The sequence below is a fragment of the Cetorhinus maximus genome, chromosome 1 (genome assembly GCF_964194155.1).
Source record: "Cetorhinus maximus chromosome 1, sCetMax3.hap1.1, whole genome shotgun sequence".
NCBI lineage: Eukaryota > Metazoa > Chordata > Chondrichthyes > Lamniformes > Cetorhinidae > Cetorhinus > Cetorhinus maximus.
Window position 1 is genome coordinate 2508101 of NC_135879.1, and position 21552 is coordinate 2529652.

Sequence of the window (21552 nt, forward strand, 5' to 3'; positions counted from 1 at the left end):
TGCTCTGATGTTCTTTTGGGCGTCTTGATATTCCAGGTGTTGTAGCCGATGTAAGTTGGTTATTTTGCTGGCAGCAATCCCTTTTAAATTGTAATTCGTCTTCCTCCAAAGTGGATGTTATGGTACTTAGAAGTTTCTTTCGATTTAAATTCTCCATCTCTGTTTCTGTGATGTATTCCAGATGTAACAGATATAGGGTCCTGAACTTGGAAATTGAAGGTAGAGAGAGATGATGTTACTGGTCCATTCTGCAGACTCCTTATTTTCCGATTCTAGCAGCTTGTGCTGCCCTTTTCACACTTGGCAGTAAAGATGCCTGCTGTCATGCTGGCGTTCCAATTGCACTGTCGTTGGTTCCCACTGGCAGTGGGATTCTCTCTTCTGTGTTAGAAGTCTTTCAGATCAACAGTGGCCTCCTACAGGTCAGACAGTTTTTTTTTGTGTATCCTGTCAGTCATTGTGGTAGCCAAAGGTGATTGAATATTAATGTCTCAGCTATTAACTCCTTGAATGGTCCATTTCCCTCTTGATAATGTGGAAAAGGGCTTTTACACCTCCAAGGGAATGCCATTGTCTCTCTGAGGGTTCCGCAGAGTTGTTGACTCCATGATGAGGGATGTGGCTTTCACATCTGCAAGTCAGCAGCCATTTTAACTCAGTGTCTTTTCTTTGCAAAAGTCCTTTTAAAGACATTCAATATATCTCTGACCAGCCAATGAAATTAAAGAATAGCATTCCAATTTGCACATGATACATCGTTATGACAACACTGCTCAACCCAAGTAGCACAACTTTGTGATGTTGATTCAATGGAAGTAGTAATTGTTTTACTTTCTTGTTTTCCAGCTTTCCTTGGTAGCAATTTGCATCAATCTGTATCGTACATCAATAGTCACTGAATTACTCGGAGAGTTACTTGAGAACCAGAATTCATATCCCAACCTCGAGTCTCTGGCATATTGGCAGATTCAGTTTAACAACATGACTGCAGTGGTTGTATTTTTTGCGTGGATTAAGGTATATTTATAATTAAACTATATAACTTGAACATTCAGATTAAGTTCCTTGTTTAAGCCTTCAAACTCCAAACTTTTGCTGAATCCATTTTTTTTTTGGATTAAGCCACAATAAGGCTTAAAGTTTATATGCATATAGTGAACAGCATGACAGGGTGGGAATAAGGTCGTAATACACAAACAGCTACAAACTCTGGCCCACACATTCAGACACTACTCTCAATGCTTGAAAAGACCCGTTCTGCCACCCATGTCAGTAGGCTGTTAGTCCAGAGCTTGGCTATGCCTTCATTAGTGCAGGAGTCACTGCTACTGAAAGAGTAGCTCATGACGTAGGAGGAATATTATATAGACAAATAAAGGGTGATGTAATTGAGCTGTTTAAGATGATTAAATTATTTGATAGGGCAGGTAGAGAGTAACTATTTCCTCTGGTAGGTGAGTCCAGAACAAGGGGGCTCGACCTTGGGTTTAATTTTAAGGATGAAGCCAGGAAGCCCTGCTTCACACACAGGTTAGCGGAAGTATGGAACTCTCTCCCAAAAGTGTTAAGGCTGTGGGTCAATTATAATTTTCAAAACTGAGACTGATAGATTTTTGTTGGGTAAGAGCATTAAGAGCTTCAGAATGAAGGTGGTTAGATGGAGTTAGGATACAGATCAGGCATGATCTGATTAAATAATGGAACAGGCTCGTGGGACTGAATGGCTTCCTCCTGTTCCTCCTATGAAATGTCCTGCCAGGAGCAGCAGTTAATAATGCGGAGGTGCCATTTAAGAGTTGAGATGCACTTTAGTTAAATTAGGAAATAAAGTTGATTTATGACATGAAACTTTTATTTTCACAGATCTTCAAATTTATTAGCTTCAACAAGACCATGACCCAGCTGTCTTCTACCATGTCTCGTTGTGCCAAAGACATCATAGGCTTTGCCATCATGTTTTTTATTGTTTTCTTGGCTTACGCTCAGCTGGCATACCTTGTCTTTGGCACTCAGGTTGATGACTTCAGCACTTTCCACACCTGCATGTAAGTGTCTTTTTGGTGGGGATGGGAATTTGAGCCTCACTTGGTTGGAGTGCTTCAAAATTATTCTTCTTTATTTTGTCCATATTATGCTTTTTGTCCCTGTGCGTAGGCACATCCAGAAATACAATATAGTAACCATCGGTTTACATGTATCATTTTTTCTCATATGTGCACACCAGATCTGTTTTATCTGTTGTTTGTTCGCTTTGCACTGGTCAGCATGCACTCTCACCACTATCAAGTATTGCCTTTATTCCCCTATTGTTTAATTCCTTTTTTTATGTTGGTATGTAGCTCTCCTTAGTTCCTTTAGGCAATGCATTTAGTGCTTACACTGACTCAGAGTGCCAAGTGGCCCAGATGAAAGAGGAAAGTGCTTGATGACATTTTATTCCACAGTTTTGTTTCTTGGGTCCTTCAGGTTTTCACCCATTCCCACCTGGAACTAGCTATTTGTTTCTGTCCATAAATCTCTGCTGTGAGAGGCAGAAAATGAAAGATGAAACTCTTGTCTGCTCCTTCTGAATCATTTGAAAGAAGGGTGGGTGTTTGAGATATCTGCGACTTGCTGTAGCATTCCCTGGCACTTCAAGAGTTGGGTTAGACAGAAGCACTGCACGTGGGATGTTTCTGTGGCTGGAAGCCTGTTTCCTGTGGGGTTCCGCAGGGCTCGGTGCTGGGGCCTTTGCTGTTTGTGGTGTACGTAAATGATTTGGACTTAAATGTAGGGGGTACGATCAAGAAGTTCGCGGATAACACGAAAATTGCTAGGGTGGTAAATAGTGAGGAGGATATCTGTAAACTGCAGGAGGATATCAATGGACTGGTCAGGTGGGCAGAGCAGTGGCAAATGGAATTCAACCCAGATTCAACTTGGGATTACACCATATTTGGTAGAACCCTGGGAAGGACTGAAGATCAGAGGGACCTTGGTGTGCATATCCACAGATCCTTGAAAGCAGCAGGGCATGTAGATAAAGTGGTTAAGAAGGTTTCTGAGATACTTGCCTTTATTGGCCGAGGCATAGAACACAAGGTTATGCTGGAACTGTATAAAACGCTGGTTAGGCCACAACTGGAGTACTGCTTGCAGTTCTGGTCACCACACTATAGGAAGGATGTGATTGCAGAGGAGATTTACCAGGATACTGCCTGGGCTGGAGGGTCTGAGCTGTGAGGAAAGATTGAATGAGCTGGGGTTGTTTCCTTGGAGCAGCGAGGGTTGAGAGGGGACCTGATACAGGTGTATAAGATTATGAGGAGCATAGATAGGGTGGATAAGAAGGCACTTTTTCCATTAGTAGAGGGGTCAATAACCAGGGGGCATAGATTTAAGGTAAGAGGTAGAAGGCTAAGAGGAGAGTTGAAGAGAAATTTTTTCACCCAGAGGGTGGTGGGAGTCTGGAACTCACTTCTTGAATGGGTGGTTGAGTCAGAAACTCTCATTACATTTAAGAAGTATTTAGATATTCACTTGCATTGCCATAGCCTCCAGGGCTATGGGTCAAGCACTGGAAAATGGGCTTAAGTGTAGTCAGATCTTTGACTGGCGCAGACACTATGGGCTGAATAGCCGGCTCCTGTGCTGTAAACATCTGAGTCTACATGCTTATGCAGCCTACATGGACGTATAGATTGGAATGTTTGTCACAATGCCTATTTTCAACTCTGCATTAATCAGTTCTTAATTTTGAGTGTTTATTGGCTAAAATTCATTGTACAAGCAAACTACAGCCAATGGAGAAATTGTCTCCCTTGTTAAGAAGATATTCTCTCTCACTTATGGATTAAACTCGGTATTATATTCCTCATTAATATCAAATATAGATAGAGGTGGCAGATTGTTAACAAGTACAAGTGACAGGGCTTTATTTTTCCTCTCTTTTTTCCTTTTTGTAGCTTTACTCAATTTCGCATAATTCTGGGAGATTTTGACTTCACCAAAATTGAAGAAGCTGACCGGATCCTGGGACCAATTTATTTTGTCACTTTTGTGTTCTTCATTTTCTTCATTCTCCTGGTGAGTAATGAATGCAGTCATCTCTGCAGGAGAAATTTTAAAAATCCACGCACGATACTTGCAGCGTAGTTGATTCCCCCATTCTCGGTTACTGCCACTATTTTCTGTTGCTATGAGACTCAGCATTTCAGGTGTGTCTGTGAGTGTTTCGTCTATGACGTTGGCTGAAAGAGTGCCAGTGTGTGGGTCTTGGCTGCTGATTAGGTCATGTTCCAGTCAACAAAATTCACCATAGTTCCATCTGGATTAATACTTATTCCAAATCCAAGGGATACGAGTGCAATTCTATCGGCAGTTGAATTGTACCTGGTCTTAAGCTTGAAACTCCAAAACAGGGAAGATTAGTACAAAGCCCTGTCTTAATACCTCTAATTTTGTAAACCAGCCTGGTCCCAAGGTTGACCTCTTAGTAAGGACTGTGTTTCTGCTGTTTGAAAGGGAATGGGTAGCAGTTTTATGTTCACAAATGTTCAGGCCCGTAGGGGAGCACTGTTTATAACACCCCTATCTTATAAAAATAGCTGTTCCCTAACTCTCCATGACCAATGCCACAGATCTGCTAATGTTTTGTAAAGCAATTATTTCCTCATAAAATCCTGTTTATTTCTACTTGAGATTTGTTTTTCTTTCCAATGATTTCTGCTTATTTCACCAGAACATGTTTTTGGCCATCATTAACGACACCTACTCTGAAGTGAAATCTGATATGGCCCAGCAGAAAAGTGAGATGGAACTCGCTGACCTTATTAAGAAGGTATTGATTTGATTTTTATCATAAATTGGTTTTGCTCTTGTAGAAAGCATTGCTGATTGCTTTGCATATGCATAAAATATTTTTGATGGGTAGAGCTGTGGTTCAATTTATGGTTGCAATTAAATGTCATTTTACCATTTCATATCTTGCTGCCTATGATATGTACCGGGTTTATAATCCTACCAATTTATCAAATCCTTTACTGCAATCATGCTTTGCACTTCTGGCTAATGGTTATTGGTCTGATTTGGTGGCAAATGCCTCAGACAAAATGTTTAATTGCCATGGATGGTGATTATTCTCAGTTAAGTATTTCACATGGATGGAAGGTCCATAGCTGGCAATTTGGCACTGACACGAAGAGCTCCAAGACTGCATCCTTGATTCAGCTGCTGAATGTTCACTCTTAGATCAGTGCAATTGATAGTTGTCATGTTGCATTCCTTGTTTCTGATCTTCAGTGCTGAGACACCCTGACACAATCCCATACCGTTGCTGTTCCACATTCCTAATTTGAAGATTGTTTGGATTTATCTCCAAAGATTTGGGTTTTGTTATTTGTATGGTTATTATTTTGCCATTTTATGTGAATTCAAAACCCTTACTTGTTTTGTGTAGTCGGTGACTTTGGATGCCTGAAATAAAGGTGCTCACCATTTAATTAACCCACAACTATTTACAGCTTTGTATCGAACAAGAATGCATTACCTGACCCAGAGTACTGATGTGTTGTAGTAGTCTTGTCTTGAATCTGTTCTAAACACAGTGGCTAACGCAGCCACGAATAGAAACATTTGCTAATTTCATTAATGGCGCTCTCTGTTCCAGAGCTCCTGGAATCGTTCCCACATCCCTCTGTTTTCTCAAGCAATTACACTTTTTAGCTTTTTTGTTTGACAGTGAAGATCCACATGCATGCATTTCCCCTTCCTATCCCCACAGACACCTACCTGCTTTGCATTCTATCTCTGCACAATTAGCAATGTTTCCACAGGCTCAGCACAACTCAGAATGCTGGTGCCACCACAACTAAAGCGCATCCTGAATTCAGCGAGTGACTTAGCATGACCTAATTACAAATGTTGGCCCTGTGATAATGAAGAGTTTTAGTTCAGATGTTTTCAGGCCTCCATCTTGAGCAGGCATGCCTAACAGCACAGAGTTCCTGCTAAGCTGTAGATGTGTACAGCTGTGCAGGAGACTGGAAAACACAGTGCATCCTAGTTCCATGATAAATATCACTCATGCATACAAAATTTAAGTGTACAACATGTGGGGGAAAAAACTGGCCCCACAACGAAATTTTATGGAAACTTTGAGTATAACACTTGTCTGATTACCAAAGTATCAGCTGCTTATAAAGATTTTTCAATATGATTGCTTTCCTGCTAGTTATCTTGCCTTAGCCGGTAACAGCTCATCCTAGCTACAACGTTTTCTTTAACTAGGGGTGCAGCAAGGCCATGGTGAAACTCCGGCTGAGGAAGACAACGGTAGATGACATCACAGAGAATCTGCGTCAAGCTGGAGGAAGGCTAAATTTTGATGAGTTACGACAGGATCTGAAGGGGTACAGTGAAATTATGTTGAAGTATTTTTTTTTTCATGTTGGTATACAGTTAATTCCAAAAAAAATCATACGCGTTGTTCACTCTGTATAGGAAGGGTCATACTGATGCAGAGATAGAAGCAATCTTTGCCAAATATGATCAGGATGGAGATCAGGAGCTAACAGAACATGAACGTCAGCAGATGAGGGATGACTTGGAGAAAGAGCGGGTGAGTTAGCGATCAGATTGGTTTTGTTTATGTAAGTTGCGGAGTGCTTTGTACAATTCATTAATTTGTTAATCGGTCTATGGTGCTAATAAATGTAAGTTCTTTGTAAATATGTATAGTTGGTTGAATCTCATCCAGATGATGGATTAATGAAGTATCAGATAGTATTGGTGGTATAAACCCAGTCTCCATTGACTAATTTTATTTTGAATGTTAACCAATATCAAGGAAATGAAATCTTCTGGTAGTTTTCTTAAAGCTGCTGTATGTGGAGGCTTGGAATCTAATTAATCAGTCACAATTAAAGAATTTGTATTTATATCCCATCTTGTCATACCCCTAAATGCTCGTTCAGTGAGTTATATTTCAGTTATAGCTAGTTAGGTAACAGAATGAGGTTAGCATAAGAAATACTGATGAAGCAGTGTAAAGATGGTGGCAAAATGGATCTTTGTACTGAATCTTTGAGCAGGTATTATGTACATAAGTAACATCACATCAACAGAAAGCGTATCCATTCAACAGGTGAACTGTCTAGGAAATAACCCCTTCAGCTATAAGTTTGTTTTGACCTGCACAATGATGGCCTGAGGTGTTTGGATAATTGTTATTTACAGTCCCAAACATCTTGTGCTATTATCAAAGATTGCCCACATTGTTCCTTGGAGCTGCCAGATGCTGTTTGCCATATTCCATTCATTTTCCCTGCTGTGGTACATGGACAAATTATGAAATTTCCCTAGTCACACATTGTAAGGTCATAATTAAAGGATAAGTTTCAGCAGGATCCTTGAATTGCTAGAGCCCTGTGCAGTTAACAATTTGGTGGACAGAGCCTTCATCTTGAAGGATCCTGTTGGCATTCAACAGGCAGTTATCAGTCATGACATTCAATGATTGAAACTCGAACCACCAGCTGAAAGGCTGGAGGCAGCTTAGCCAGGAGAACCAAAGAATGACACAGGCCAACAAGAAGTCATTTGTCCCATTGTTCCTGTGGCAAATTTAAGCTAGTGAAAGCTTACAATATGCGTACACCTATGTTTAAAATCTGCTTAGAGAGAAAGCATAAAGACCATAAGACATAGGAGCAGAAGCAGGCCATTCGACCCATCGACTCTGCTCCGCCATTCAATGAGACCATGGCTGATCTGATAATCCTCAACTTTTCCTGCCTTTTCCCCAAACCCTTGATTCCCTTACTGACCAAAAATCTGCCTATCTTCGCCTTGAATATACCCAACGAACTAGCCGTCTATGATATCTTTGCTTTATATGTCAAGGAATGTAGGGAAATTTATTTTTTCTTTCATGGAATGTAAGCATCACTGGCAAGGCCAGCATTTGTTGCCCATCCCTAATTGTCTTTGAACTTCAGAGGGCAGTTAAGAGTCAACCACATCGCAGTGGGTCTGGAGTCGCATGTAGGCCAGACCAGGTAAGGATGGCAGATTTCCTTCCCTAAAGGACATTAGTGAATCAGATGGGTTTTTAAGGCAATTAATAGTTTAATGATCACCATTACTGGTTTTCAACTCCAAGTTTATTAACTGAATTTAAATTCCACTAGTTGCCGTGGTGGGATTTGAACCCATGCCCCCAGGACATTAGCCTGGGCCTCTGGTCCACGGGTCCAGTGACATTACCACTATACCATCATCTGCTGTAGCTCACTATGTTAAACTTTATATTAATCATTTTCATCTATCTTGTGTAAATTCATTTGACAAATTCTATAGACAGTGTATAGAATAAGGGTTCTCTAGCAATCCCTGGGTTATGCTGTCATTTACCTGGACATCAGGTAGGAAATCCTGAACCCCAGATCCTGAAGAGTATGAGGTCCACTTGTGAGAGTGACTAGTGATGTTGAAGCTGAGACAGTATCTTGTGAAATAACACAGCAATGTGATGTTTTTAAAGTAATCTATTGAAATGTGAAATGGTCACTTATTTACATGTGTAAGTAGAGTGCTGCACTACATCAACTTACAAACTAGTGTAACATTCAAGAAAGTATTGAAGTTTACGCTCCATGGGCAGCGTTTTGCCCTTGCCCGGGGTGCTCGGCGGGGGAGGGTTGGGAAGCCGACCGCCACCTGCGATCGGCTCTGCCCCGCGATTTCACACTGCAGCGTGGAGTGCAAGCAGCAGTGCTCAGCGCTGCCTGTGCAGGCGACGGTGGGGAGGGGGATGGGCAAGCGGGCCTAGTGTGATCTTTGCGCATGTGTGCGAAAGAGCACTTCAATCTCCCTGAGGCACGGAGCTGCCTCGGAGATGAAGCGCTGTTTTAAAAAAATAATAAAGGAAATAAAATTGTTATAAAACATGTTCCCTCTGACTCTGTCACATGAGATGGGACATGTTTTTAATTCAAAAATAAAACTTTTATTTGATGTTTATTTGCTTTAGGAAACCTCTTCCTGCCCGTGGATGAGGTTTCCTAAAAGAAATGTAAAGGCCGCTTGGCCTTTTCGCCTGTCCACCAATCGTTAGGTTGGATGGGTAGCGTAAATTTGTATTTAATTAGCTTCTTAAAAGCCTTAATAGGCCCTTTAATTGTCGGCGGGCGCGCAGCTGACTCCGGCACGCACCAGCCAAACAAAATATCGCAAGACTGCACGATGACGTTGGGATGCTCGCCTGACATCGCGTGTCATTTTCCGCCTGGGCATGTCGGGCACGTGCCTGCATACCAAGCGCAATATTCTGTCACTTGTTTTGTTAAGTGTGTCTGTGTAAAGTTTATACGTTTGTATGATTCCAGTTCCGTCGGAGTAGGAGTGATCAATGCAAGTTCATCCCCTAAATACAGGATTTTGTTTTAAAGGATGATTTGGACTTGGATAGGAGCTCATTACCTCGGTCAACTAGTGGCCGAAGCTTCCCACGGAGTATGGATGATTCTGAGGAGGAAGATGAAGAAGACAGTGGTCACAGTTCAAGGAGGAGAGGCAGCAGCTCCAGTGGGGTATCCTATGAGGAGTTTCAAGTGTAAGCATTTAGATCAGAGCTTCATTTCATTCACTCCCTAGAAGGTAACGACTCGCATCCAGAGGATAATTTCCAAGTTTACAGATGATATAAAACTTTGAAATGTAGTAAACAGTGAGGTGAATAGTAACAGATTTCAGGAGGGCACAGACTGATGGAATGAGTAGATGAAAGCTCATGCAGCGGAGTGATGCAATCTGATTGGGAGAATGAGGAGAGGCAATAACTAAATAGTACAATTTAAAGGGGATTCAGGAACGACAGTAAAGGTTGGTTAAACCTCATTTGAAGTAAAGTGCTCAATTCTAGGCAGTACATTTTGGGTAGGATGTCAAGACCTCGAAGAGGGTGCAGAGAAGATTCATTGAATGGTACCAGGAGATGAAGGACGTTAGTTATGTGGAGAGACTGGAGAAGCTGGGATTGTTCTTAGGGCAGAGAAGTTAAGAGAAGATCTGATAGAGGTGCTCAAAATCACAAATGCCTTTGATAGAATAAATAGGAAACTGCTTCCAGTGGCAGAAGGGACGGTGACCAGAAGATACTGATTTAGTGACTGTCAAAAAAAAACCAGAGATGACATGAGGAAATTTTTACACAACTTATGATCTGGAATCCACTGTCTAAAAGCACAGTGGAGGCAGATTCAATAATACCTTTCACAAGAGAATTGGATAAATACTTGAAGAAAATTTTGCAGGGCTATGGGCAAAGAGCAGGGAAGTGGAATTAATTTGATAGCTCATTGAAAGAGCCAGCATAGGCATGATGGGCAAATGGCCTCCTCCCGTGCTCTGTGATTCTATGATTTCTGCTGGGCACAGTTTCACATGTGTCAGCTTCCTTCAGTACCTCACCTAAGTAGGTATTCTTTGTTTGTGATCGTGGACAGTGGGTGCTCTAAGCCTGCTGACTGGGAGGCATCAGAGCCCAGCACGGTGGTGTTCTCACCCATTGTCCTCAGCTGCAGAGTTACTGCCAGGGTTAGTAGTTGCTAATTAGGAGTGGGGGCCTTGGCCGATGTGCATGTGCCTCCCTTGTCTGAAAACAGATGCCAGTTTGTGATTACAGCAGGGATCAGCTGGTTCAACAAAGGCAGGTTTCAAACCTTACACGCTCACCTATGGAGCAGCCAGGGTATTAAAGAGTTTCCATTTGGTGAGAGACCACGCTCAATTTTAGAAGAAATTCAGTAAAAACATTGTAGAAATTGCTGTTTAAATCGTAAAATGTGTTCTTAAATTAAATGTTTTAAAATCCATGTCCAGAATGTTTAATCTAGCTATTTAATCAGTTTGGGAATAAAAATAAATGTATTTAATGGGAAAGAATACAAGGCAGAAAGGAATATAAGGAAATGCTGGTGGGGACATGAAGTGGGGGTGAGAGGAGGTTCATGTGGAGCATTAATAATGGCAGTTAGGTTAAATGGCTGTTTCTGTGCTGTAGATTCTTCTGTTTGATCAAGAGGCTATGTCAAGCACCTGTTATGATAAATAAACCGGCCATTGGATAGAAATCTGGTTTAAAACTAATGATTTGATTCCTTGATGCTCAGGCTGGTGAGGCGTGTGGATCGTATGGAGCATTCCATCGGGAGCATAGTGTCAAAAATCGATGCAGTCATTGTTAAACTGGAGGCCATGGAGAGAGCCAAGCTGAAAAGAAGAGATGTGCTGGGCAGATTGCTGGAAGGTGTCACGGAGGTCAGCCTATCTAATTATTGGGTGGATAAGGAGATTCCTTTACTGTTAACAGTTTGGTTTTGAAGGCAGTCACTATTTATTTTTATTCATTCATGGGATGTGGGCTTTGCTGGCTGGGTCAGCATTATTGCCCATCCCTAATTGCCCTTGAGAAGGTGGTGGTGAGCTACCTTCATGAATCGCTGCAGTCCATGTGGTGTAGGTACATGCACAGTGCTGTTAGGAAGGGAGTTCCAGGATTTTGACCTAGTAACAGTGACGGTAACAGGGTTTTTCAATTCACTCAGCCAGCCTCAAAATAAACAATTTTAAGAATTTAAAATTGAACAATGCAAATGTGAGAGTGGGTGTTTTTTTTTAATATTTTGGGGTATATTGTGTTATTCTGTAAAGAATGGGGGGGTGGTGTGGTTTAATTAAGCTGGGCAAGAGTTTGATAGGAGTCAGGTTGTCTGGGGTTTTGGAAACATGAAAAGGGTAGAGGTGTTAAGTTGAGGCACAGCTTAAGGTTGGATCTAACAATTGCATTTTTACATAAGTTGAGAGGTTGTTAGAATTTCAAGGGTGGAGTCAGAGTTACCAAGGAGAATGTTTGCATCTTGCAGGAATCCATAGGTAAATAGCTGTGGGGATATTATATTTATATTGCCCAAAAGTAAGGGCAAGATAAAAACATGAAAGATCTTATATTTGGAAGGATTTGAATTTCAAAGGGATGTGAGAAGAATGGGACTGAGATGAAAGGGGGAAAAGGTATATTAAGAGTTACTGTGGATAGCCGATTTTTAGCTATTGAGCTGGAGAGATGGCTGGAGCTGTTGAGAAGCCTTGGGCTGCAGCAAGCAGTTTTATTCTGAAGTGGATTCAACCGCAAAGGGGAAGAGGGTAAAGGTCATGTGGTACATCTTTATTAAAGCAGTTGGCTTGTGTAATGTTACTGGATTTTTCATATTTAAGCATCTATAAGGGAGTGAGTGTTGCCTGGAAGGTGTTTACTTGCGGGTTTGACAAAGCAGAGAGTTTTGGGGGGAATGTTTTGTAAGACTAACCTTCATTTGTGTAACTGTAATCTTGTGTGCATAAGTAGTTTATTTTTGTTAATAAGACTTTTAATTTTTAAAAACCCAGAAGTGTTACTGGACCTTTTGCTGCTGAGATCGGTGCGTCATCATCTCGTTATCAGAATATAAAGAGGGTATGGTCTGTAAGCCAAGTTTCCCTGTGGAATTTGGTTTGTGCAGCTGTGGTCAGAGTGTAAATGGCCTAGGGAATGCTTTGTTTTTGTTGGCAGTTGATTTTTATTTGGAATTTTTATTGAATGGTTTGATGTTTCAACAAAGAGTGTTTTGATAGAGTAGATAAAAGAAAAAATATCTCCTCTGCTGGAGGAGTCCAGAAGAAGGAGGTGTAACCTTAAAATTAGATAAAGGCTGTTCAGGGGTGCACTTCACACAAACACTCGTGGAAATCAGAGACTCTCTTCCCTAAAAAGCTGTTGTGCTGGAGGTCAATTGAAAATTTCAGAATGGGGATAGATTTTCGTTCGACAAGGGTTATGGAACCAAGGCAGTTAGACACAGATGAGCCACAATCAAACAGACATGAGGGCCTGAATGGCCTCCTTCTGTTCCAATGTGCCTATGTTCAGAAAATGTCATTTAAAAAGTTTAAAAAAAAGATAATGTAAAGGAGTTGAATTAATTAATCAGCTCTAAGCAGTCTACTTACACCTGGTAAGTGGATCACCAAATTACAGTTTTCACACCTAAATAATGTGTCTAGCAAACACAGGAGGTAAGAAATGGAACCTAGATCACAATGTTGATTGTTTTTTTTTCCCCTGCTGGGGTGCTGATACTAAGAACGTCTGTTCTGTAACAAGACGCTATATGAAAGTAAGGAAATATCCACTTTTCCCACAGGATGAGCGACTGGGTCGTGACAATGACATTCACCGAGAGCAAATGGAGCGTTTGGTGCGAGAGGAGCTGGAACGCTGGGAGTCCGATGAGACAGTGTCGCAGCTCAGTCAGCACCTCGGAACGCCTCTGGGAATAAATGGCAGATCTCGGTCCCGCAGCTCCCGCCCATCCTCGTCTCAGTCTACTGATGGCCTGGAAGCTGGGGGGCTAGGAGGTAGTCACGTTTAGTCTCTTAATGCTATAGGCAGAAGATCCCTCACATATATCCATAAAGGTCCGTTGTCATGATGGCTTGACAGCTCATCAGTATTTTTACTTTATTTCAAATCTTTGTTTTCACCCAGATGTGCCTTGATCCGCAGAGCTTGAATGATTGCCCACACTTTGGGATGAATTACAAAACGTGCAATCGTGCATTTTAGTAAACTCTCTTTATTTTTATGGAATGAAGGGATTGACTGTTTAATGCACATTTCACCAAGGAATTCAAAGAATGTTTCAGCTTTGGAAGCATCAGAGTATTTTAATAAGGCCTCTCTTAACAATGTTTCTGGCAAAGCTTAAATTGGGAACTGTAATTCGCCTGTAACTAAAAGATTAATTGGCCAAAACTATTTCGCACAAACTTGTGAACTTGCAGCTTTCATACAAGATGGATCAGCGAGGAAAAGTTTTAAAACTGTTCATATTGAGCCTAGGTTGTAAACAATTACAGCCCAAGGGTCTTGGAGGGACTTTCCTTTTAGTGCCTTTATCACACCTCAAATGTACAATAAGATCCTTCATTTCCCAGCTTCTTGAATGGCAGGAATTGTATGTAAGCAGTCCAAGTAAACATGTTTATGCTTAGTGAATGCTTAAACAAATTATTTGGAAACTTTTTTTTTGGAATATCCATTGAACACAAATGTTTGCTTCATCAGATTAAGAGCAAAGAATTTCCGAGTAGCCTGTGCAGAGAACCAAACACATCTCACTCTGTTTTTCAAAAAAAAAAAATCAATTGTATTTAAATGGTTACATTTTCAAATAGGGAAGGAAAGCGCATTTGCCAAATGAAAATCTTGTAAGAATATCTTTTTACCTATTGTATACGTTTTCCTGAATAGCCTAGGTTTGACATCACATAATGTTGAACAAGAATTTACTTGTACCTATTAATGCATCACACAATTTTCATGAACCAAATAAAGCCTATAATATGTGATGTGTAGGAACTTTTAACAAACTTCATTTTGAAGTGCATAATTTCATGGGGTATCCATGTTGTGTCTTGACGCTGTGCGTGCCAATGCATAAAGTGTGTAGTTTTGTAGAAATTGGGTTTTTATATTTCCTATGTTTTATAATCTCATCAAATAGTCAGCTTCAATTTAATTATCTATTCATGTGTAATGAAACTACTCATTTAGCTTTTAGAACTGTGGTAGAGGCGCAACTTTTGATTGATTGCAAGTCTTCCATTGTGTGGATTTGATAGGTCACAGGCCTGTTGTATTCAAGCACTTTACTTAATAAAGAATATCATTTTCTACAGAATTAATGGTCTTTCTGTGTTTTTCACACAACCAATTTAAAGAGGGTGTGAAGCAGAAATAAATTTTCTGAAGTATTATAGCCAAAGAATGTCATGTACCAATGAAACTGTTTCCTGAGGTTTCCCTTATTTTAAGTAAAATCTGAAATGATGTTCTTACTACCACAAATGTTCAGTTTTTTTTTCTTTTGAGGCAGCAACTCAGTAGCCATTTGTTTGTTTAGATCTTATGTAAATTGGTGCTTTGGAAATTTTTCTACCCATCTGCTGGTTTGTGATTGAAAGATTCCAACCTGTCCATTTCTGAGCCAATGTTTAACCAGCTAAATGTGATGGATATTTTGCTGATGTTAAATTGTTATATTTAGTATGTCACATGTTGATGCTAAATTAGGACAGATGATGTAGGTTTTCTCTTGAACTGCAGGCTGGGTGATCTCAGAAATCCAGGCGCCTGGTGTGTGTTGCAGGTAAATTTCTAAATGTTAAAAGACAGGTCATTTACAGTGTTGCCGGGTAAATTTCTATTGGTAGCACATATTGCCTCCTTGTAATTAATGACTTTTAATGATTTATAGCCATGTAGATTATCAAATTCAGCTTAAATATTTCATCTGTCGTTTCCTTATGTAGATTCAGTGAGAGCTTGCCATGTTTATTTTTGTTTAAAATCTCAGCAGGCAGTGCCAGTGAGATGGTCTTCAACCCCTTGGTTTTGGCTGGTTGTCTTTTATCTCTCTGCCTCTCTCTCTTTGCCTGAGGCCCATATCATCCACTCTAGTCTGGTTAATGATTGGCTAGCTAACAGGAAGCAGAGAGTCGGCATAAATGAGTGGTGTGCCACAGGGATCAGTGCTGGGGCCTCAACTTTTTACAATTTAAACAAATGACTTGGATGAAGGGACCAAAGGTATGGTTGCTAAATTTGCTGATGACACAAAGATGGGTAGAAAAGTAAATTGTGAAGAAGACATAAGGAGGCTGCAAAGGGACATAGATGGCAAATGGAGTATAACGTGAGAAAATGTGAAATTGTCTATTTTGGCAGAAAGAATAAAAAATAAGCATATTATCTAAATGGTGAGAGATTGCAGAGTTAAGATTCAGGGACCTGGGTGTTTTAGTGCATGAATCACAGAAGGTTAGTATATAGGTACAGCAAGTAATTAGGGAAGTTAGAACCTTTGTTTATAAAAACCGCGTCAAAACTGCACAAAGTTATGGTCAAAATAAACGTATTTATTAATGTACAAGTAAATCATTTTAAGATGATGAAGCAAATTTCTGTTTCAGTTCTGTTTTGGTAGCTTGAATGAATACGAATGAATACACAATTTTCAGCCTTTTGGACTATCTCAGAGAAACCTTTCAAAGGAACCCAGCATCGAGGAGCCCCTGATGGCAAAGCCCACAGATTTTTCTTCTTCTCCCTCCCCTGCCCCACCCCCAAACATCATGTGTGTCGCACTGTTGAACTATAGAAGGAAAGGCAGTCTTCAACATACAGCTCATGAAAGCTTCTTCATATAGAAGAATTTCAAGTACGCAGTGCTTAGGAAGAAAATAGTCAGAACACTTAGTCCCAGATGATTCTGCCACAGATCTCATGGGGTTGTGCCAATGCCCATGTCCTCAAGGTGCTGAACTCCTGTGCATCTGTAATGAAAAAAGAAAAGAATCAAAGGGCATTAAACAAAAGAATTTTACATCTGGCAGCATTTACAGCACAAATTGGCCTTTTGGCATATGGGCTGTTTATACTCTTCACAAGCCTCACTCCACCCCTCTTTATCTCATCCTATCAGCATATCCTATTGTTTTACTCCCTTGTGTTTATCCAGCTTCCCCTTAAATGTATCTGTACTATTCAACTCCCTGTGGTTGCAAGTTTCACATTCTGACCACACTCTGGGTGAAGATATTTCTCCTGAATTCCCATTGGATTTGTTGATGCCTATCTTTTATTTCTGGCCCGAGTTCTGAAACATTTGCCTATCTTATTGAATCCCCTTTGTATTCCGAATGACGTCTATCGTTAATATTAGATTCAGTGCTGGTCACACAGACAATTAAGTCGAATAGTGTCAATAACATGACATGCATCGGGATTAAATTCTCGAGGTAGTGTTCGGGGCCTTCTCTTCCCCTGAGGGAATGAGGCCAGCCTGTTCAATCTTCCTGGACACTATAAATGTCTCAGTCCTGGTATCATTCTAGTAAACCTTTTTTTGCATCTTCCCTGTTCCCCTCCATCCTTTTTTATAAAATGCAGATCAGAGCTGTGGCTAGCACTGATCAATTATTATTAATACTTACAAGATCTTAAATTGGGATAGGATTTGAGCAGTGACAGCCTTTCCCCCTATTTGACACGTTATAAGAAAAGTTCAGACCTACAAATTCATTAACCACGAGAGCCTGTTAAATCAAACAAGTTACAATAGGAGCCAGGACTAGGATTCACAGCACAGAATGATATTACTTCATTCATTGCAAACAGCCACTAAATACTGGAAATGGTAGCATCATGGTTATGTTTACTGGGCTCGTAAGCCAGGGGCCTGGATTTAGGAGCTGGGAAGATGAATTCAAATCCCACCATGGCTTTTGGGGGATTTTTAATTTGGTTATTGAAATCCGGAATAAGGAGGTAGTGTCAGGAATGGTGACCATGTAACTATTAGATTGTTGAAAAAAACCCATTTGGTTCACCATTGTCCTTTAGGGAAGGAAATCTGCCATCCTTGTCCGGTCTGGCCTATATGTGACTCCAGATGCACAGTAATGTGGTGAATTCTTAACTGCCCCCTGAAATGGCCTAAAACTGGTCAAGAAGCTTAGCTCACCAACACCTTGGGCAATTGGAGATGGGCAATAAAAGCTGGCATTGCAGGCAACACCCATATCCCATGGCTGAATAAACAAAACTACAGTGCCTTGTCACTCAGCACACAGTTTTTATTTATATTCGTTCACAGGATATGGGTTTCGCTGGCTGGGCCAGCATTTATTGCCCATCCCTAGTTGTCCTTGAGAAGGTGGTGGTGAGCTACCTTCCTGAACCTCTGCAGTCCCTGTGGTGTAGGTACACCCACAGTGCTGTTAAGGAGGGAGTTCCTGGATTTTGACCCAGCGACAGTGCAGGAACGGCGATATATTTCCAAGTCAGGATGGCGAGTGGCTTGGAGTGATGTTCCCATGTGCCTGCTGCCCTTGTCCTTCTAGATGGTAGTGGCTATGGGTTTGGAAGGTGCTGTCTAAGGAGCCTTGGTGAGTTCCTGCAGTGCATCTGCAGCATACAGTCTGCTTTAGCTATGCCAGTGGGATCTTAATATTCATTGCACTAACTTGCAGCAAGTGTTTACTTTATTCAGCTTCTAAATGTCATGAATGTATTACAGGAGAGATTGATATGGCACTTAAGTTTTCTTATGATGTCATACATCAATACTGTTCCCACAATAACTTAAGCGCCTAAGGACAGAATGGATATCAACTAATAAAAGACATTTTATATTTGATTGTGTTGGCCACACAGACAACTAAGTTGAATGGATGTGGGCTGTTATCTTATGAGGAAAGGTTGGACAGGTTGGGCCTATATCCATTGGAGTTTAGAAGAATGAGCTGTGACCTTATTGAAACATGAGATCCTGAGGGGACTTGCCAGGGTGGATACTGAGAGGATGTTTCCCCTTGTGGGAGAGACAAGAACTAGGGGACATGGTTTAAAAGTAAGGGATTTCCCATTTAGGATGGAGATGAGAAGTAATTTTTTTCTGAGGGTAATGAATCTTTGGAACACTCTTTCCCAGAGAGCAGTAGAGGCAGGGTCATTGAATATTTTTAAGTTGGAGGTAGGTAGATAGATTCTTAACTAACAAGGGAGTTGAAGGTTATCGGGGGTAGACGGGAATGTGGAGTTGAGGCCACAATCAGATCAGACTCCTGGCTAAAGATCGTTGCAAATGCTTCAGCCTCATCCTTTGCACTGGTGTGCAGGGCTCCCCCATCATTGAGGATGGGGATTTTTGTGGAGTTTCTTCCTCCAGTTAGTTGTTTAATTATCCATCACCATTTACGACTGCATATGGCAGGACTGCAGAGCTTAGTTACCATTGACCGGACACAGAACTGGCCAAGTCATATAAATACTGGGGTTACGAGAGCGGGTCAGAGGCTAGGAATTCTGTGGCGAGTAACTCACCCACTGACTCCCCAAAGCCTGTCCACATTCTACAAGGCACAAGTCAGGAGTGTGATGGAATACTCTCCACGTGCCTGGATGAATGCAGCTCCCACAACACTCAAGAAGCTCAACACCATCCAGGACAAAACAACTATTTGATTGGCACCCCATCCACAAACATTCATTCCCTCCACCACCGACGCACAGTGGCAGCAGTGTGTACCACCTACAAGATGCACTGCAGAAACTCACCAAGGCTCCTTAGGCAGCACCTTCCAAACCCACGACCACTACCATCTAGAAGGACAAGGGCAGCAGATAGACGGGAACACCACCACCTGGAAATTCCCCTCCAAGTCACTCACCATCCTGACTTGGAAATATATTGCCATTCCTTCACTGTTGCTGGATCAAAACCCTGGAACTCCCTCCCTAACAGCACTGTGGGTGTACCTACACCACATGGACTCCGGCAGTTCAAGAAGGCAGCTCACCACCACCTTCTCAATGCCAACTAGGGATGGGCAATAAATGCTGGTCCAGCCAGCGAAGCCCACATCCCATAAATGAATTTTTAAAAAAATATGATGATCTGGTTGTGGAATTGCTTAGCTCCATCTATCACTTGCTTCTTATGCTGTTTGGTATGTAAATAGTCCTGTGTTGTAGCTTCACCAGGTTGACACTTCATTTTTACGTATAGCTGATGCTGCTTCTGGCATCCCCTCCTGCACTCTCCATTGAACCAGAGTTGATCCCCTGGCTTGTTGGCAATGGTTGAGTGGGGGATATGCTGGGCCATGAGGTTACAGATTGTGGTTGTATATAATTCTGCGGCTGATGGCCCACAGCACCTCATGGATGCATGGTCTCAAGTTGCTAGATCGGTTCGAAATTTATCCCATTTAGCACATGGTGGTAGTGCCACACAACACAATGGAGGGTATCCGCAAAGTTATGATGGGTCTTTGTCTTCATAAGGACTGTGCGGTGGTCAGTCCTACCGATACTGTTATGGACAGATGCATCTGCAGCAGGCAGGTTGGTGAGGATGAGGTCAAGTATGTTTTTCCCTCTTGTTGATTCCCTCACCACCTGCCACAGACCCAGTCTATCAGCTATGTCCTTTAGGACTCGGTCGGTAATGGTGCTACCGAGCCACTCTTGGTGATGGACATTGAAGTCCCCCACCCAGAGTACATTTGTACCCTTGCCCCCTCCTCGGTGCTTCCTCCAAGTGGTGTTCTACATTGAGGAGCACCGATTCATCAGAAAGAGAACCCCAGCAGGTAGCATTGAAAATGCTTGGGACAGTGAGATGAGTGTGATGGAGGAAGGTCCATGTGCGTGGGAGAGGCTTGCGCGAGGCTCCGAAAGGCCCTGCCACACACACACACACTTCTCCTTCCAGAATCGCTCGTGGCCTGGCTGCATGCAGTGGGGGTGGGATGGGGATGGGGATGGGGATGGGTGTGGGGGATGCAGTGGGATAACCCGGTAAACCTGTCAATGAAGCTGAAAGACATTACATATTATTCAGTGAAAGTGAATATATTTTCAGATTATAAAATGACAAGATGTGTTCACCTGTGCAACCACTTGTGATCAGAATTTCTTAACTTTCCTAGGCCTATCATTTCTTCTAGGTGCTGCCCTGACATCCGCAGCAGGGGTGGAGACAGCCTGTGCAGTGATTGGCCCTGATGCCTCTGATGACTTCAGTAAGCGTCCTCTGGAAAGCTGAGGCCTTGAGGGTCGTGGCTTGCTTTGGCTGCCTTCTTGTGGGCCAGCTGCTCCCTCTGTGGTGACAGAGGGCGAGGTTGACACAGGCCATAAGCAAAGGGGACTCGGAGGGAGAGGACAGCCCCTGAGTGGATGACCCAGGGGTGTGCAGCTGCCACTCTTCATCCCTTCGGGTGCCCAGGGACCCCAGCCTGACTCTTTGAGGGGAAGGAGCACCTGAAGGGACATCGAGCTGCCCCGTTTCCCTCATGTGTTGCCGCAGTAGGAACTCACCCATGGCTACCGCGATGGAGTGTGAGTCTGCACACACCTCCGTGTTCTGATAGACCAGGGTCTCCATGGCATCCACCATCCTCCCCATGGAGACCTCCATTCGTGCACATGTGGGCACCACTTCATCAGAGAGCAGGCGGACACACTCCTCTGATTCATGTGCCACTCTGCTGAGGGCTTCCAACAGCTCTGCGTGATGTTCCCCCGCCTTCTGCTGACTCTCCACGATGAGTTGGAAGGCTGAATACAGAGGCTCATCATCTGACTCAGGCCTGACAGATTCCTCTTCCCCAGCAGCCCTCCGAGTGCCGGGGAGCTCGGCTGAACCTGCCTCCTCCTGCTGTGGACACGTGTCCGTGTGGTGACCACCAGATTGTGAACCCAAGCCTGATCTAGATCTAGGTCCTACTGAGGTGTGTGTCTCTGCGCTGGTGGAGGGTGTGGGTAAACGCTGTGACGGGTCTTCCAGGCTGCTTATTTCCAGCTCTTCAACGGAGGAGGTGTTTTTTTGCTGGAGGTGAGGACCTGGATGGAGCTGAAGGACTGTCTGGCTGAGGGTGTCAGTCACGTGAACCAAAGTAGAGATAATT

General features: G+C 42.3%; 1 protein-coding gene across 3 annotated transcripts in view; it reads left to right on the top strand.

The window, feature by feature from the left end:
* pkd2 (polycystic kidney disease 2) overlaps window positions 1–14759 on the top strand; it is a 42538-nt gene extending 27779 nt beyond the window's left edge. For 2 of the 3 annotated variants that reach the window (XM_078565615.1, XM_078565792.1), the window contains 9 exons: window positions 847–1017; window positions 1864–2045; window positions 3945–4065; window positions 4721–4819; window positions 6268–6389; window positions 6481–6598; window positions 9429–9592; window positions 11151–11298; window positions 13221–14759. In XM_078565615.1, the coding sequence (XP_078421741.1) occupies window positions 847–1017; window positions 1864–2045; window positions 3945–4065; window positions 4721–4819; window positions 6268–6389; window positions 6481–6598; window positions 9429–9592; window positions 11151–11298; window positions 13221–13448 (1353 nt within the window). In that variant the 3' untranslated portion in view covers window positions 13449–14759. The remainder of the gene's footprint in view (window positions 1–846; window positions 1018–1863; window positions 2046–3944; window positions 4066–4720; window positions 4820–6267; window positions 6390–6480; window positions 6599–9428; window positions 9593–11150; window positions 11299–13220) is intronic. The other variant, XM_078565705.1, reaches the window with a different exon arrangement.
* The last annotated feature ends 6793 nt before the right edge of the window (window positions 14760–21552 follow it).